The following is an 18265-nucleotide window of genomic DNA, read 5'->3' as shown; positions in this document are numbered from 1 at the left end:
TTTGCTGCTGTTGTATGAGCCACCGACTAATACAAACAAAAGCAGTGTATATAAGAATAAGTGATATGCAAATTATATGCATATATGCATATGTACATCTATATCATAAATACATATGTACATTTGATATATTTAATCATCTATATGTTTATATTCATTTAAAAATAAATGATGCCAATAAATAAATAAGCCAACTAACATACACAGGACTACTTAGGGCGGTTCAACCACCAAGGCAATGTCAACAAGTATTCAAAGAAAACAATTAGCAATTCAAACGTCAAATTTGAGACAAAGATAGAGCAGCACAAAGAACACTTGGGTTTAGGTAGTCTTTATTGGATGATCTAAAGACAGATTAGGGAAGCAAAACGAATTTCCCTCCTGTTAAGGGTTTGCTTGCTTTTTTGTTGTGTTTAAGGTCACTATTTAGATTTCTTTGAAAGGGTCTAAAATGGTTTCCTTTTTTAAAAATTAATTAATTAATTAATTTATTTTTATTGTTCAAAATATTACAGATGTCCCTTTTTGTCTCCATTGACCCCTTCCACCCCACACCCCTCCCCACTGCAAGCCTCCACCACACCATAGTCTGTGTCCATGGGTTATGCATACATACATATAAATTCTTTGGTTAATCTCTCTGCGCCCACCTTCCCTCTGAGATCCCTCAGTCTGTTCCATGCTTCTATGTTACTGAATCTATTTTGTTCATCAGTTAATTATATTCTTTAGATTCCACATATAAGTGAGATCATGTGATATTTGTCTTTCTCTGCCTGGCTTATTTCACTTGGCATAATTTTTCATCCATGCTGTCCCAAAGGGTACAAGATCCTAAAATGGTTTCTTTTTCTTGGTAGTCACAGAGAGTTGTGCCTGGAAGGAACACGATCCCTGTTGTAGCTATTTACACATTGCATTTCTAATGGTGTGTTTACACATCCATGTCCCCCACCCCCACACCACCCCCAACTAAACGGAGTTCCTGGAGGACAAGATGCTGTTTTCTTTATCTTTGATTCCCTGATATCGGGCATAGTTCCTGGCACAGAAGAGATATCTCATTAATACTGGTTGAATACATAAATATACAGTAATGTAGAATCACAAGCTACTTTTCTAGGTTCAGCATTCATATGGGTATATCACTACTAATATAATTAGCCTAACTGTATATATGTATATTATAATATAAAGGCTATAAAATTAGGCTCACATATATTATAATATATATAATAAATAATATATATTAGGTTACTATAGATAATTAAGCTAATATATAATATATACATATATTTATATATTATATAGATATAAATGATTTTAAATATAGTAAGTTGTATAATTTATGTATACTATATATTATATTATAAATACATAAAATTAAGCTAATTATCTTAATAGTCACTCATATGTGTAAAGATTGCCATAAATAATCAAGGGCAACTGATAGGCAATATCCCACAGAACCCCCTTTATGGCTCAGGAATGAAAAAAGAAGCCTTCACAGATGAGAAAGGGAAGCATAATCTACTCTCCATTCATGGGGATCTAAAACATGAGAAAAGTTCCGTATGGCCAGTGTTGACAAAACTGGGTTACTGTGATTCCAGAACTAATGTTTTATCCCAACACACAGTATCCTATACTACTGGGGAAAATAGAAGAGAGTAAGTCATTTTCAGTAAATAATGAAAGCAAATATGATTATAGTCTGAGGATGAAAGAAGGGGCAGAAGTATAGAAAATTATGATTTTGGGTAGTATGGATGTTCTTGATTTTGAACCAAAGTTTTTATAGTCAGTCACCAGTTGTCAAATTTTAGTAGCTGGACTAAAAATGTCTTCCATGCCATTAACACTAAGAATCTTCTTTTTGCCCATGCTGAATTCAGGGACCTTCACCAATACCCATTTTGAAATCTGTAAAAAGCCTTTGGCTTTCAATGTTAATTAATTTCTTAGCAGAGGATTTGTCTTTCATTGTAAATAAATCCAGTAGTTTTAACTGTGGAAATACCCAGTTCAAAACAAATAGAGAGTAGCTACTATATATTGTTTTATTTGACAGCACATTTTATTTGTTTACTTACTTAATTACAGTTGACATTCAATATTATATTAGTGTAAGATGAACAGCGTAGCCATTAGACATTTATATAATTTACGAAGTGATTCCCCCAATAAGTCCAGTACCTATATTAAGGTTATGTTTGCTTTGCTTTGCAGGAAACTCTGAATGCCAGTTTTATGTCTGGGCAATTATAGCCTCCTTGGTTTTAGCTCTGGTTCTATCGCTCATCTTCAATGTTTCCCACTATGTGGAAAAGCAGCGACAAGGTAAGACATTTTGAGAAATAGCTGTATGGGACCTGCTTGAATGGAAAACGATTCACTGCAAAACCTACAGAAGAAGACAATTTTATAAAATGTTATCCAACAGGATATTTTTTTCTGTAGAAAATCTATTTGATACATTTTTTACCCTAAGGGTTCTCTTAATTTAAGAATGCAGTCACATTAAGAAATGAACGTAAAAGACTCCCAATCTTAACTTTATCTCTGCCTTAAGGTATAGAGTAGGAAGAGATTGTCCTGATAAAACCTATCTGTCTCTCACCAGTTGAACAACCTATAGAGTTAGTCTATTCTGGAACAGCCATAAAGATTCCCTCTGATACATGATGAAAAAATTGAAGACTAGCTCTTTAAGGTTCCACTCAATCCTGCTCCAACTTCTCAGCATCTGTCAGGGCGAAGGCTCTTTTGGGACAGAAGAGAACTGAGCCATGGGCTTGTTTTTAAACACTCTCAGAGTCTGGGGGACTTGCCACTGTCAGCTTTTCTTTTCAACAAACTGAGCAGCAGTTTTAAACATACGAATTTTACCCTCACGTGCATTGTTGAAATAGTGCAATGGCCAGCAACTGGCACAATCTTTGCACAGTGTAGGCATTCAATATATGTACAATGAGTGCATGAGTGGATTGGATGGGTGGATGGATGTGTGGATGGATGATGGGTGGCTGGATGGAAAAATGAAATTTTAACTATTTTTGGGAGGGGGTCTTAATATTCTAGAACCAACAACTTATTAGAGGCAGAACACTTAAGTGATAATAAACAAATATAAAAGATAAATACATTTTCTTTTTTTCTTTTTTTTAATATATCTTTATTGATTTCAGAGAGAGGAAAGGAGAGGGAGAGAGAGAGATAGAAACATCAATGATGAGAGAGTCATTGATAGAGCCCACAACCCGGGCATGTGCCCTAACCGGGAATTGAACCCTGATCGCCCGGATCCTAGGTCGATGCTCAACCGCTGAGCCACGCCTGGCCGGGCAAATACATTTTCTTTTAACAGATCTAAAGAAATCAAATGAAGTTAACCAAACTAAATTAGACACATGCCACCGAGAAAAATTGCATAAAGCTAATTTAGAACAATGGTCAGATTCTGGGGCAAGTCCTGGATTCTCTTAGGAGTGTCCTCTTCGGTGCTGATAACAGTAATGTAAAATGTGAGGGGGAAGGCATCACTGTCATGTGGGTTTAAAAAAAAAAAATGAGGCACTAGAAAAGAAAGTGGCATAGCTGAGGTCTCACATCTATTTAACAGCAAAATCAAGGAAAAGTGTTCAGTTTTTCTAATTCTCTGTCCACAACGGTTTCCACCAGCACATGCTGCTTTTGCACTGTTGACCAAAAGTCCTCAGCCAGAAAACCTACCCTCTTTCAGGACCTCTATCATATCATTTCTATGCCTAAGATGAAATTCCAGGCAAGCAACACTTTCATTAGCAACAATTTTATTTTTTATATTTTTATTTTTTTTAATTTATCTTTATTGTTGAAAGTATTACAGATGTCCCCCTTTTTCCCATTGACCCCCTACACCCTGCACCTGCCTTGCCCCAGTCCTTCACCACACTATTGCTTGTGTCCATGGATTATGCATATGTGTGTATAAATTCTTTGGTTATTCTCATTAGCAGCAATTTTAGTAATTACTTTTAAAATCAAATATTTTTCAAACAAAGTTTATATCAGATGCACAAATGACCCAACATCAGACATCTTCTTTAAAAAGTTTCCTTCCTTTATAGAAAAAATGAGCTAAGAGTAGCACTTTTCTTTATACAATAGCTCGAAATGAATATATTTTAAATTTTATTAAAATAGTTTATGATTGCAGATAATATTTTCACCTGAGTTACAGAAGATGAACTGAGACTACAGAGGTGAAATAATTTAAGGTGGAAACCAGGACAACAATAAGCATCTGAAGCAGTGCTTCACCCTTCCACTGATTGTCGTGACAATCATTTGGAGATTTGGGTGGGGCCAGGGAACAAGTGGGTTTTCCAAATCTCAATTAAAAAATATATATATACATATATATCTTTATTGATTTTAGAGAGAGGAATGGAGGGAGAGAGAGAGATAGAAACATCAGTGATGAGAGAGTCATTGATCGGCTGCCTCCTGCATGCCCCCAGCTGGGGATCGAGCCCGCAGCCCAGGCATGTGCCCTGACTGGGATCCAACTTCGATCTCCTGGATCTTATGTCGATACTCAACTGCTGAGCTATGCCTGGTTGGACCCAAAACTCATTTTTGATAGTTTGTACACTGAAATTCATTTACCCATATCCATACCATGTTGCCACCATACAAACTCCTTTGGGGAATCATTTGCTTATAATGGTTAATTGACCACTGCTAAAAGATAGCAGCAGGCTTTTAATATGCTCAGATTTATTTTTTCTTTTCAATTTTACAAACCCTTACCTCCTCTGTCATACCATAAATGAATCTATTGCGTAAAAGCAGTATAGAGGGAAATAACATTTTTAAAAAACTGGAAATAATAAATTACATTCATTAATGTATTTTTAAAAGTCAGTTTCAGTTCCCTCAGCTTTTAACATCATGACTTTTAAGCTAATCTGACATTGAATTAGAACTCTGCTTTTAATATTTACCTTGGAGATCTTATACAAGTAGTGTAAATTCTTTGAGTTTCAGTTTCCTATCTACAAGTTGATGTAATATCATTTAGACTGTAGGGTTCTCGTGAGGATTATATAGATACAGTAGTCCTCCTTATCCAGGGGGATACATTCCAAGACTCCCAGTGGATACCTGAAGTGGATAGTTAACAAATCCTATATATACTATGTTTTTTTCTTACATGTATGTACCTATGATAATGTTTAATTTTTATGTTAAGCACCATAAGGGATTAACAACAATAATAATGAAAGAGAAAAATTACAATAAAATAAGGGTTACTTGAACACAAGCACTGTGAGTCCATGACAGTCGATCTGATAACCGAGAGGACTACTAAGTGACTAATGAAATGGGCAAGGAGTGTATGCATTGTGGATGGGCTGGACAAAGGGATGATTCCCACCCCAGGTGAGACGTAGCGGGACAGCTCGAGATTTAATCGTGCTACTTAGAATAGCACGCAGTTTAAAACGTATGTATTTATTTCTGGAGTTTCCTATTTAATATATTTGAACCAAGGTTGACCATGGGTAACTGAAACCACAGATAAGGGGGGACTTCTGTATGTCAGCACAGTGGCAGGGACTCAGTAGGTCAGTCCTGGACAGGATACACCCCGTATCACCATTCTTGGTGGCCCCGGCGCTTCCTTTCCTCAGTTCACAAACATTTAAGGAGTTACTATGGCTGCATGTTATCCCATTTAATGTTAATGTCTGTTATTTCAGTGAACATGAGTTCCCCTGGCTTCTCTGCTCCCACCATTCCTACACTCTCTAGGGCCCTCCAGCTCCCATCTCGCTTCTTGTCCCCATCTCTCTTTAACACGCCTGTACAATCCCCTGGATTTTAGCAATAACTGTTGTGTTCCTTTTAGTCGCATAGTTTCATTTTAGAGAGTTTTCTGTAGGCTTTCATGGAAATGGTTGTAAACATTAGCCTGTTGCAAATTATTTACTTGAGATGCAACGTGTCCTCCTTAGGTGGTGCACACAGCCCTGGTCCTGCCCGTCGTTAGCGTGCAAACCTAAGATGAGCCTTGGGGGAGTGTTTGTTTATGCTGAAAGAATGCCCTTCATTCTCACCCCCTCTCCTTTTTCTGTCTGCTGTCCCTCCCCAACCTCCTCAGCTTCTCCCTACATCTTTTCCCAAGTATCAGGTAGTAGCTGCCTTCCTCTCTATTACATAGGAGCAAACAGAATTATCTTTCTTTGCACCCAGAGGCTCCAGGTGATTTGGGATTCAGCTCTGCCAACTGACTCCTCTCCAGTCCTCTTGCTGATTCCTCCCTGCTTTGCTTCTGCTAGACAGACAGACTAGAGGAGATTCCATCCCATCAGCCAGCTTTTCTGCCACTTGGTCTGGGAATGCCATGCTCATGTATCTGGCCTCATGTACTTTTTTTTAATTTAAATTGTTTTATTGTTGACACTATTGCAGATGCCCCCCATTTGCCAGCCTCCACCCAGCTCCTGCACCGCCCGCTCCCTTGGCCCCCCCCACACTATAGTCTGTGTCCATGGGCTATGCATATGTGTTCTTTAGCTAATCCTTCCACCTTATTTTTGCATCTTTGTGTTATTTTTTGTGGTTAAGAAACTTGCAAGATATGACTCCACCTTGGCAAACAGTGGGTGAGTAAGTTCTGCTGGTGTATTAAATCGTTTACAAAAGACAATCTCTATCCCAGCAGCAGTATAATATCTACACGCTCAATCAGATAGACAAGATAAGCCTCTCCTTGAGGTTTTCTGTAGCAGTGCTAGGTAGAAGCTTTGAAATGGAGTTCTTTCTTCCCTGCAAAATAAATCTTTCATTTTTATGTGATTTTGTCCAAATCTGTTCTTCAGGAGGATTAAGTTTGTTTCTTTTTCTCTGATGGGATTGCATTCATTTTTTCCCCTCTTTTAAAGCAAAAAAAAAATCTATATTCAGCCTTTTTTCTCTTTTTGAGAAGGATAAACAAGTGCACAGTTTGCTCATACATCAAAGTCCTATCAGTAGATACAGCAAAGTCTTATTCACTAGAAAATTATGGCACATTTTTACATTAAAGATGTATCAAAACTATTTTTCTTATAGAGTTTCAGCCACGTGCTATTGTTTCTTGTTGCTCTGCATTGCACACGGGAGGTGAGGAAGGGCGAACACTACGAAGGGGAAAACACAAAAGCAAATGCTGGCTCACACCCTCTCAACCAAGATCCCGAAACAACCAAGTGTTTGCACCTGAATCACAGGGGAGGCCTATGAAAACTCAGCCAGCTCTTCTCTAACAAAATCTTGCCAATGGAACTGCTTTATGCAAAATAAAAACTGCTTTTTTGTCTTACTGATTATCACTGTGATGATGCGGTAGCTTTCAAGTCATTCCAGTTATTTGTAAAGAAACTTCCGAGCCCTCATGACAGAGGGAGCCCTTTTCGGGAGCCTGAGCTCGCTGACCTTTCTCCTTAGCTGTAGCCTCGAGGCTTTTGATTGCTGCTCCCCTGCTGAAGGAGGTCACATCTACCCTACTTCTTAGAGTAAGTGTTGTAAAACTAAAACCACTCAAGTCCTGAGCATCCAGCTCCAGAGGGCACATTTAAATCGGGAGAGTCGCGTGGAGTGCAGTGCTGTCCTTCAACTTTGCTTTTGAGTCCCCCCCGGGGGCTTCTTCAATGTAGCTGGTCCTGCCATATACCATTTTTTACCTGTTTTTTTTTCTTCTTCACATTGTTTTAGTTTTCTTTCCTTTTACCTTAGCATCACATTATTGTTTTGTATCCTTTACCTAATTGCTTCTACTTCCTTTTTCCCACAAAAGCTTTTTGGTCTAAAGCTCTGCTTTGCTTTTCCCTGGTGATTATACACCAACTACATTTCCTTCCCAGAGAGCTGTTCTCTTACACATGCCGTCAGCATGCTTTCCAGGGCCCAACATTCATACTCCAACCACCTCCACTGGAAAAGCCGCAGGATCTTTTAGCTTGTTCGGGGAAATAGTTTTACTCCACACCTGTTTTTTCATATTCTATTTAAGCAATGCCACTCTTTATTTTTCTTTTCACATTCTTTATTTTTTATCTTTTTTTTTTTTCAATTTAACACTCAGATGGTGACAATCCCTCCTGCTGAAGGCGAGGTTTGGTTATTTCATTCTAAATCAAGCTTTACTTATAAATATTTTACCTTTAAAATAGCATCTTAATTATATCAGTTGTTTTCAACTAACCCATTTTAATGAAAAACTTCCCAATTCAAATCAGCACAATTAAATTGTGGCTTGTTATATGATTTAGATTTAGAATGTATAATATTAAAAACCAACTTTGTCATTTTCTGTGATGTTTTTACAAAAATTTTTTTACTTGTCTTCTACATCTGCTTGCCTGACACACGCATTGTTATTCCTGATGGATAAACTGAGAATCAGAGTTTTAAGGTGATTTGCATGTTGTCACATGGCAGCTTCATCGAAGAACTGCTACCTAAATCCAGTGTCTGCTGATTTCTCACCCTGAGTTTGTTCCATGATACATCAGGCTATTCTTGTAGATGTACTTTAATTCTAGGCAAATCTGAATAATTATTGATGACCTGAGTATAAACATTTCTGTCATATCAAAAAAATTCAACGTATACTTTCTATTTTCCAGTTTACATTTTTCTGATCTATTAACTAGTTTTTATTCTTATGCTCATTGACATTGTTTCTCAAGCCTTCTGATTGCGTTGGGCTCCCATTAACTGTGGTTTTGTGCAACAGCAGATGCTTCTCCCTGACCTACGTGCTTTCATATTGACAAGGCTAATCTGAAGGTAGTTGGAAACATCTGCATCTTTTATATGCAGCTCACGGGAGGGCATTTCCTGGGGGCTCGATAAAGAGTATTTTGGATACATCCCAATGGACTACAGTCACCATTTTGGTCCCACAGCTGCTTGGCTTTGCAAAAACTTTCAGCATTTGGTCCTTCACAGAATCATTCCACACACATTGACCTGTGACGTGTCCATTTCATTCCCCAATGTAGTGATTTTAATGTTGTCCCGGTAATGTTTCTCCAAGAGCTAATGACCTCTCCGGAGAATAACCTAACTTTGTTGCACTTAAATCTACCTAAGTATAATCTTTGTAGTTTGGAGATTCATTCAATGATTTGGAAATGTTTGTGCTGGTTCCTTAGAAACGCACAGTGCTTTTCATATGTTAAAGCTGAAAGATCACTGGTTATTGTTGTGTCTGAGTCATTGTGAGAGACTCAGATAACACCGGGCTTCATTTTTATAGGAATAACTTCTGCAGGATTTTGGCTTTTATTTAATTTTAGATTAAATATATAATCAAAATACAATAATTATCATATCATATTTATTCACCCAGTTCAACATCAACAAAAATTTATTGATGAACAGATAATACACACTTCTTCATTATATTGATATATTTTTTTTAATCCTCACTCAAGGTTGTGTTTATTGATTTCAGAAAGGGGGAGAGAGAGAGAGAGAAAGAGAGAAAGGGAGAGAGGAAAGGAAACATCAATGTGAGAGAAAACATCGGTTGGTCACCCTCCATGCCCAGAACGGGGATCTAACCTGCAACCTAGGACCAGGAATCAAACTCACTACCTTTTGGTGTATGGACGATGCTCCATCCAGTATAGGGGCATAATACCACTGCATTGATCTTAATTATTAAAACCGTACTCTGAATTTGCTTTAATGTCACTCAATAATTCATTATTAATGCCTTTCACTAAAAAAAAGAAAAAGAAAAAGAAATTCTTGAAACTATTTTTTCAATTTTGAAAACACATATTTAATTTTAAATAAAAATATTTCTTTTATTTGCCTTTGAACCAGCACCTTCAAGGTTCAACAGTGGGTTACTTTCTGAGAACTGGCACATAATTTTTTCCTGGTTTTACAATCCTCCGTCAGAGTACTGCTTCTTCTAAAAGCCATTTTATTGTTGTTATTTTTTATTCAATGTATTGGGATGACTTGGTTAATAAGATCATAAAAGTTCCAAGTGTACATTTCTATGATACATGATCTGTATATTGCATTGTGTGCCCACCATCCAAAGTCACATCATCTTCTGTCACCATATATTTGTCCCCCTTTACCCTTTACTACCCCCCCAACAACTTCCCTCTTATAACCACCATGCTGTTGCCTGTGTCTGTGAGTTTCAGTTTTATTTTATTTATTTATTTTAATATATCTTTATTGATTTCAGAGAGAGGAAAGGAGAGGGAGAGAGAGAGATAGAAACATCAATGATGAGAGAGTCATTGATCGGCTGCCTCCTGCACGCCCCCCACTGGGGATGGAGCCCGCAACCCGGGCAGGTGCCCTGACCGGGAATCGAACCCTGATCGCCTGGATCCTAGGTTGACGCTCAACCACTGAGCCACGCCTGACCGGGCTGAGTTTCAGTTTTATATCCCACATATGAGTGAAATCATATGGCTTTTAGTTTTTTCTGATTTACTTCGTTTAGCATAATATTCTCAAGGTCCACCCATATTGTCAGAAGTGACAGTATTTCACCTTTTCTTATGGGTAAGTAGTATTCAATAGTATACATGTACCACATCTCTTTATCCAGTCCACTATCAAAGGACACTTTGTTTGTCTCCATGTCTTGGCCACCGTGAATAATGTTGCAATGAACATGGGGGTGCATATATCTTTGCGAATAAATGCTTTTGGATACGTACCCAGAAGAGGAATTGATAGGTCATATGGTAACTTTATTTTTAACTTTTTGGGGAACCACCATACTGTTTTCCATAGTGGCTGTACCAGTTTACATTCCCACCATCTCTGAATAATGGTCCCCTTTTCTCCACAACCTCTCCAATACTTGCTATTACCTGTCTTGTTGGTAGTAGTCATTCTAGTAGGTGTGAGGTGGTATCTCATTGTAGTTTTTATTTGCATTTTCTTAATAGCTAGTGAAGTTGAATATTTTTTCATATATCTGTTGGCCATTTTTATGTCTTGGGAGAGGTGTCTGTTCAGGTCCTCTGCCGATTTTTTAATTGGATTTTTTTGTTTGGTGTTTAGTTGTATGAGTTCTTTATATATTTTGGATATTAACCCTTTTTCATAGGTGTTGTTTGCAAATATCATCTCTCATTTTTTTGGTAGTCTTTTTGTTTTGTTGTTGGTTTCTTTTGCTCTGCAGAAGCTTTTTAATTTGATACAGTCCCATTCATTTATTTTTGCCTTTACTTCTCTTGTCTTTGGGGTCAGATTCATAAAATGTTCTTTACAACCACAGTCTGTAAGTTTAGTACCTATGTTTTCCTCTATGTAATTTATTACTTCAGATCTTATAGTTAGGTCTTTAATCCATTTTGAATTAATTTTTGTACCTGGGGACAAACTGTAATCTAGTATAATTCTTTTGCATGTGGCTTTCCAATTTTCCCAGCACCATTTATTGAAGAAGCTTTTCTTTCTTCATTGTGTGTTTTTGGCTCCTTTGACAAAAATTATTTGCCCATGTACATGTGCTTTTATTTCTGAGCTCTTAATTCTGTTCCGTTGGTCTGTGTGTCTGTTTTTCTGCCAGTACCATGCTATTTTGATTACCATATATCTGTAGTTTAATTTGAAGTCAGGTAGTGTGATACCTCCGACTTTGTTCTTTTTTCTCAGGATTGCTTTGGCTTTTTGAGGTCTTTTGTGGTTCCATACAAATCTGATTATTTTTTTATTCTATTTCTTTAAAAAATGACATTGGGATTTTGATGAGGATTGCATTAAGTCTGAATACTATTGCTTTGGCCATTTTAATTATGTTGATTTTTCCAATCCATGAACATGAAATATCTTTACATTTAATTTTGTCTTTTTCAATCTCTTTTAATAATGCTTTGTATTTTTCAGTATTTAAGTCCTTTACATCCTTTGTTAAGCTTATTCCTAGGTATTTTATTCTTTTTGTTGCAATTGCAAAACGAATTGTTGTTTTCATGTCTTTTTTCTGAAGTTTCATTGTTAATAAATAGGAAAGTAGTAGATTTTTGTACATTGACTTTGTATCCTGCAACTGTACTGCATTTGTTTATAGTTTCTAATAGTTTTTTGGTTGAGTCTTTAGGGTTTTCCATATATAGAATCATGTCATCTAGTGACATTTTTACTTCTTCCTTCCCTATTTGGATGCCTTTTATTTCTTTCTTTTGCTTGATTGGTCTGGCTAGGACTTCCAGAACTATGCTGAATAAGAGTGGTGAGAGTGGGCATCCTTGTCTTGTTCTGATTTTAAAGGAAAAGCTTTCAGTTTTTCACCATTGAATATGATTTTAGGTGAGGGTTTGTCATATGTGGCCTCAATTATGTGTAGATCCTTTCCTTCTATACCCATATTATTGAGTATTTTCAACATAAATGGATGTTGTATCTTATCAAATGTTTTTTCTGAATCTGTTGATAAGATCGTATGATTATTACCCTTTCTTTTGTTAATGTGTGTATTACATTGATAGATTTGTGTATGCTGAGTCATCTTTGCAGCCCTGGAATTCACTTGATCGTAATGTATTGTTATTATTATTTTTAAATATATCTTTATTGATTTTAGAGAGAGGAAGGGGGAGAGAGAGAGAGAAAGAGAGAGAGAGAGAGAAACATCAATGATAAGAGAATAATTGATCGGCTGCCTCCTGCACGCCCCCAACTGGGAACTGAGCCCGCAACCTGGGCATGTGCCCTGACGGAGAATCGAACTGTAATCTCTTGGAGCCTAGATCAATGCTCAACTGCTGAGCCACACCTGGCCGGGCGTGATGTATTATTTTTTTTAATGTATTGTTGTATTTGATTTGCATCTGTATTCATCAGAGACATTGATCTGTAGGGTTTTTTTTTAATGTTATTCTTGCCAGGTTTTGGTTTCAGGGTTATGTTGGCCTCATAACATCTGTTAGGAAGTAGCTCCTCTTCTTCAAATTTCTGAAAGAGTTTAAGGAGGATGGGTATCAAATCTTTTTCTTATGTCTGGTAGAATTCACCAGTGAAGCCATCTAGGCCTGGACTTTTATTTTTTGGGAGGTTTTTGATGGCTGTTTCAATTTCCTCACTGTTGATCAGTCTATTTAGATTTTCCAATTATTCATGATTCAGTCTAGGAGGTCATATATTTCTAGCAACTTATCCATTTTTTCTAGGTTATTCAGTTTAGTGGCATGTAGTCTTTCATAGTATTCCAGTATAATTCTTTGTATATCTGTGATGTCTCTGGGAACTTCTCCTGTTTTACTTCTGATTTTGTTTGTATGAGTATTTTCTTTTTTCCTTAGTGAGTCTAGCCAGGGGTCAACTTTATTAATCTTTTAAAAGAACCAGCTCTTTTTGTATTAATGTTTTGTGTAGTCTTTTTATTCGATTTCATTCAATTCTGCTCTAATTTTTATTTTAACATTTCCTTTTTTCTGCTGCACCGTGTTTTGATTACAAATTAGTAAGAGAGAATATGGACTGTGATTGGCCCAAATCAGACATGCTCTTTATCTCTATTTCAAACAGTGGTGGCCAAATGGTTTAATTAAAGACATTAGCTGACATTGATGCTAAGCTCCCCTCACAACCCTCTTTAGAAGATATAACAAATGTATTTTAATTTGTTTGTTTTGAATATCTTTCAGGTAAAATATACAGGTACTCTGAGGACTACATTACTAGGTATGTAGAAATGAGTTATGTATTGTGATTCCTAATTAATAAGGGAAAGTAACAAGTGCTATATTGCTTGTAGGTCTGGCTCAAGGATATTGTATTTGGGTTAACAATAAAATTTAAAGTGAGTTTTAATTACTTTTACTCCCATCTGAAAATTAAAAGCTATAGCATTACTATCTGCCCTAGTTACTTACACATCCTGAGTCAATAATAGAGCTGGATAAAGAACGAAATGGGATTCTAAACTCTTATCTACAGAATTATCATCAATTTCAAGAGGAAATATCCTAGGTTATAATTCAGAGCAGATTGCAAGAATGCAATCTAATTATGTATAAAATTTTGTAGGCCTTAAGAATCCAGGGTAAAAAGAAATCTGGCAATACCTAATAAAATTTAAGGTATGTTTACACACAAACATTGACTAGGATGCTTCTTGGTATGCTGTTTTTAAGGATAATGTCAATCACTAGAAAAGTGTGCTCAATCAACTCTAAAATAATATGCAGTTATAACTTACTCTCTTTCATACTTTTTGAGCTAGTTGCAGGGAAATTGTATAGTATAATACTTTTTTTATATATAAAAGGTTTATGGTGTGAGTTATAGTAAAGAAGTTTCATTTTCTTAGTATATTCTGACCCAAATGTGTCATTAGATTGGAGCTTTCTCTTTGGGGATTAAAAAAAATCTAAATGTAAAGAATTTCCTTGAGTCCTTTCTGAAATGGTAGAAGGAAAGGCTGAAAGGTCTTTCAAAAACACAGCTTTCTCACTAGGTAGAATATTATATAAGCTTTCTGTTGACCTCTAAAAGGTCTTTTTTTTCTTTTTCTTCCTGTGGAAATGTCTCTGGCAGATTCAGGATCTATGCTGCAGGCAGATTCACACACACACACACACACACTCATTTTTATGAGTACTCTTAACCTTGGATTCTATACATGAGGAAATTTTCAAGTCATTCGCTCAAATGGAGAGTAATTTGCTGACTTGGTTGTAACAATGTAACAAAGAAAATCTTACATAGCTATGTATAAATTAATCTGAGGATTGATTTGATACTTGTCATTTGAAGAACAATTAAGATGCAATATGATAGAAAGTCTTTCAATTTGAACATTTTGCTAAATACTGGGTTGGTAGTTTGTAGATGAAGATGGTAAGTCAAAAGGGGAACTTGGTAAAATACCCATCTAAAAGTAAGCAGGCTCTTAGCTGCACGGCAAATGCAGAAAAGAGGCTGGTTCTTTTATCATCTATCTATCTGTCTATCTATCTATCTATCTATCTATCTATCTATCTATCTATCTATCATCTATCTATCTATCTATCTATCTATCATCTATCATCTATCTATCTATCATCATCTATCATCTATCTATCATCTATCTATCATCTATCTATCATCTATCATCTATCTATCTATCTATCTATCTATCTATCTATCTATCTATCTATCTATCATCTATCTATCTATCTATCTATCTATCTATCTATCTATCTATCTATCTATCATCTATCATCTATCTATCTATCTATCTATCTATCTATCTATCATCTATCATCTATCTATCTATCTATCTATCTATCTATCTATCTATCTATCTATCTATCATCATCTTTATCTAATATATCTTTATATTTGAAAGTATTACAGATGCCCACCCTTTTTCCCCTATTGACCTCCTCCACCCTGCTCCTGCCCCCTCCCCAGGCCTTCATGGCACTATTGTCTATATCTAAGGGCCATGCATACATGCATATAAATTCTTTGGTTAATCTCTTCTCACCCCATTCATTCATTTAATAACGTTCATTGAACAAATAAGAACTTTGCTAGACAATAGGCACACAAAGTTGGAAAGATGCAGATTCCCTCAAGGATTTAATAATCTATTGTAATGAATCTCCACTTAGGCAAAATTTGATTATGCAATGCATATTTTATCTATAAAAAGTGGTTGGCATGTTAATTCACACACATTTATGAATATACTTCACAACTTGTCTATATCTGATTATGTACTTTGGGAGCCAAAATGACCCATGGCTTTAAATAACATTTATACCCTCATGGAGCCCAAACATATATCTGCCTAAACAAAGAAATATCTATGAAGCAATCAAGTTAACACCCAAACCAGCTCTGATAGACCCCTCAGCTTGCTCGTTCCTCAATCTGACAACTTTCCAGCCTCTTAAAATAGCTTGATTTAGTTTGGTAGAAATATCTTTCATTTTTATTTGAATATTGGAACCCTACATTTATATCATAGAATTATAGAACTGAACAGAACAATGGGTATTAAATAGTTTAATATTCTTGATTTATAAATAAGAAAGTTACACTCAGAGAATTTATGCCCAAGGTCAGTCAGGAAGAAGTAATGATATTTTTTAAAAGTTGAATTTATTTAATCTACTTAAATAATAAAGTATTGAGATGTTTTTCTGAAAGGACTTAACAATTTTAAAATGTAAACTAGAGAAAATACATGTGAAAATAGAAAATTTGGGCCCTAGTAAAAGACAATTTTAAATTTTAGAATGTCATTAAATTTTATGAAATGTCATGGTATATGCTTATTGGTTAGGGGACTATTTCAGACATGTTCTGAACAATGGACAGTCTGATCTGACCAAAACTCAGAGGTGCACAGGCCTCTAGGATATAATTTACTTTCAATAGCAATTCATCTTCCACATAAAACACTGCCAAACACTTGTGCTTGAAGTTTATTAGATATTTGCAATAGGCTGAAGCTATTTGGAATTGATAAGAAAATACATAGATTTTTTTTTTTTAATTTGTTAGGCAACTGCTTCTGAATATTTTTTTATTTGAGATGATTAATCTTTGGAGACCTGTCTGTAGACACAGGGCACTGCATTATAAATCACATCTTATTTTCATTCATAATGAATGAAATGATGTTCATTTTTTGGACATGATTTATCATTTGCAGATTGTATCTGCTATCTGTGTGGACTAGGAAAATAGATGGATTGTCTTATTAAAAATTCTTCACCTTTCGCTATTATATTCTCTGCATAGCCAGAGAAAACCATGAGCAGTGTCTCCTCCATACCCCAATATTAAGCTGTATTGAATTACCGATGGAAAGAATGAATTCCTTTGTTATAAGATAAGCAAAATACATGCCAGCATCTGGACTTTTCAAACCATTTTATCCAGGTATCATTTGATCTGTAATTTTTTAAGGACAACTACTTGCTATTTACATATACTCTGTCTTCTTTCAGAAGCACAGTGAGTAATATAGGTGTTATGCCTTGAGATAAGGGTTCTTTTTTTCCCCCAGATGCAATTCCCTCCAGCTCTCTGTGATATCTAATCTCAAAGTTAAAGCAGTTGCTACTCTTTTATGAAATGTCACTCTCACTGCCTGATAGGTCTCTGTTCCCAGACTGCTATTGTGAAAGCTGGTCACCAGGGCCATCTTTACTGTCTGGTGCCAATGGTGGGATGTCTGCTATAATCCTAATAGTATTACTCAGATGAGGCTGTAAGGGAACTTAAACAAACGTCAAGAACAAATAGGATTCAGGGTTTTAGAATCAAAGCAGCACTGCCAGCTACTGTCTGTGTGTCTTTGAACAATTTACCTGTATGAGCTGCAGATTCCTTGTATGCACAGTGGGGATAAAAACAAAATGCATCTGAGGGTTCAGTGAGCACCAGCGTAAAGAAAAGCTTTCATAACTGGTGGTTATTGCTGACATCACACATAACGCTAGGGAAAATACATTAATCTTTCTGACCTCAGACTTCTCATCTGTAAAGTGGGGACTGATAATAGTATTTTGGCAGAATTTCTCTGGGTCTTTGATATAATGTATGTAACAGCATAGCGCCTGGATGTAATAGGTAATCAATCATTTCATTGAATCTGCCAATATTTCTTTGGCCTTTTATTTTTTAAACATCCTTGTCAATGAATATTTACTTAGTAAATATAGTTTTAGGGGATTGCTCAGAGTGAAAGTCTGGGCAAATAAGCAGGCGGTACAATGTATAGTTAAGAACACAGGTAATCAAGGTTCTAATCCCAGCTCTGCCACTTACTACTCTTATGACCTTCAGCAAATCTATGACCTCTCTGTGCCTTAGATTCCTTACCTTAAAATAGGGATGTTGTAGTGCCTATTTTTCCAATTGTTGTAAGGGTTAAATACATGAATATATAAAATACTCTTCCAGTAGCATCTGACAACAGTAAGTGCTAAATAAGTACCTGTTATCATTATTCCCTGAAAGAAGGCCCCCAAAATTAACTTTTCAAATGGATACAACCCACGGATGCAGGCTTGCTTGCACTCCCGCATTCACTCACTCACCCATAAACGTGTCGACCTTGGTTGGCCAAGGCTGAACAAGAACAATAGTTTACCCAGCATCGAATTTAACTGAGGAATTAGTTAAGAACTATGTGGAAAATGGATTCTAATAAAATAAATTATTTTTCCTTCTTATAGGGAGGATGACTATTATATTGAAGACACACCAATTTATGGTAACTTAGATAATGTGGTTCCAG

At 36.1% G+C, this 18265-nt stretch overlaps 1 protein-coding gene across 1 annotated transcript in view; it reads left to right on the top strand.

Moving 5' to 3' along the window:
* The window catches only part of TRAT1 (T cell receptor associated transmembrane adaptor 1), a 33545-nt gene that overhangs the window by 7949 nt on the left and 7331 nt on the right, over positions 1–18265 (top strand). The window contains exons 2-4 of the mRNA XM_081138649.1: positions 2233–2343; positions 13671–13707; positions 18204–18265. Of these exons, the coding sequence (XP_080994775.1) occupies positions 2233–2343; positions 13671–13707; positions 18204–18265 (210 nt within the window). The remainder of the gene's footprint in view (positions 1–2232; positions 2344–13670; positions 13708–18203) is intronic.

Source organism: Miniopterus schreibersii, assembly GCF_964146895.1.
Source record: "Miniopterus schreibersii genome assembly, chromosome: 5".
Taxonomy (NCBI): Eukaryota; Metazoa; Chordata; class Mammalia; order Chiroptera; family Miniopteridae; genus Miniopterus; species Miniopterus schreibersii.
This window is presented reverse-complemented; position numbering and strand designations above follow the sequence as displayed.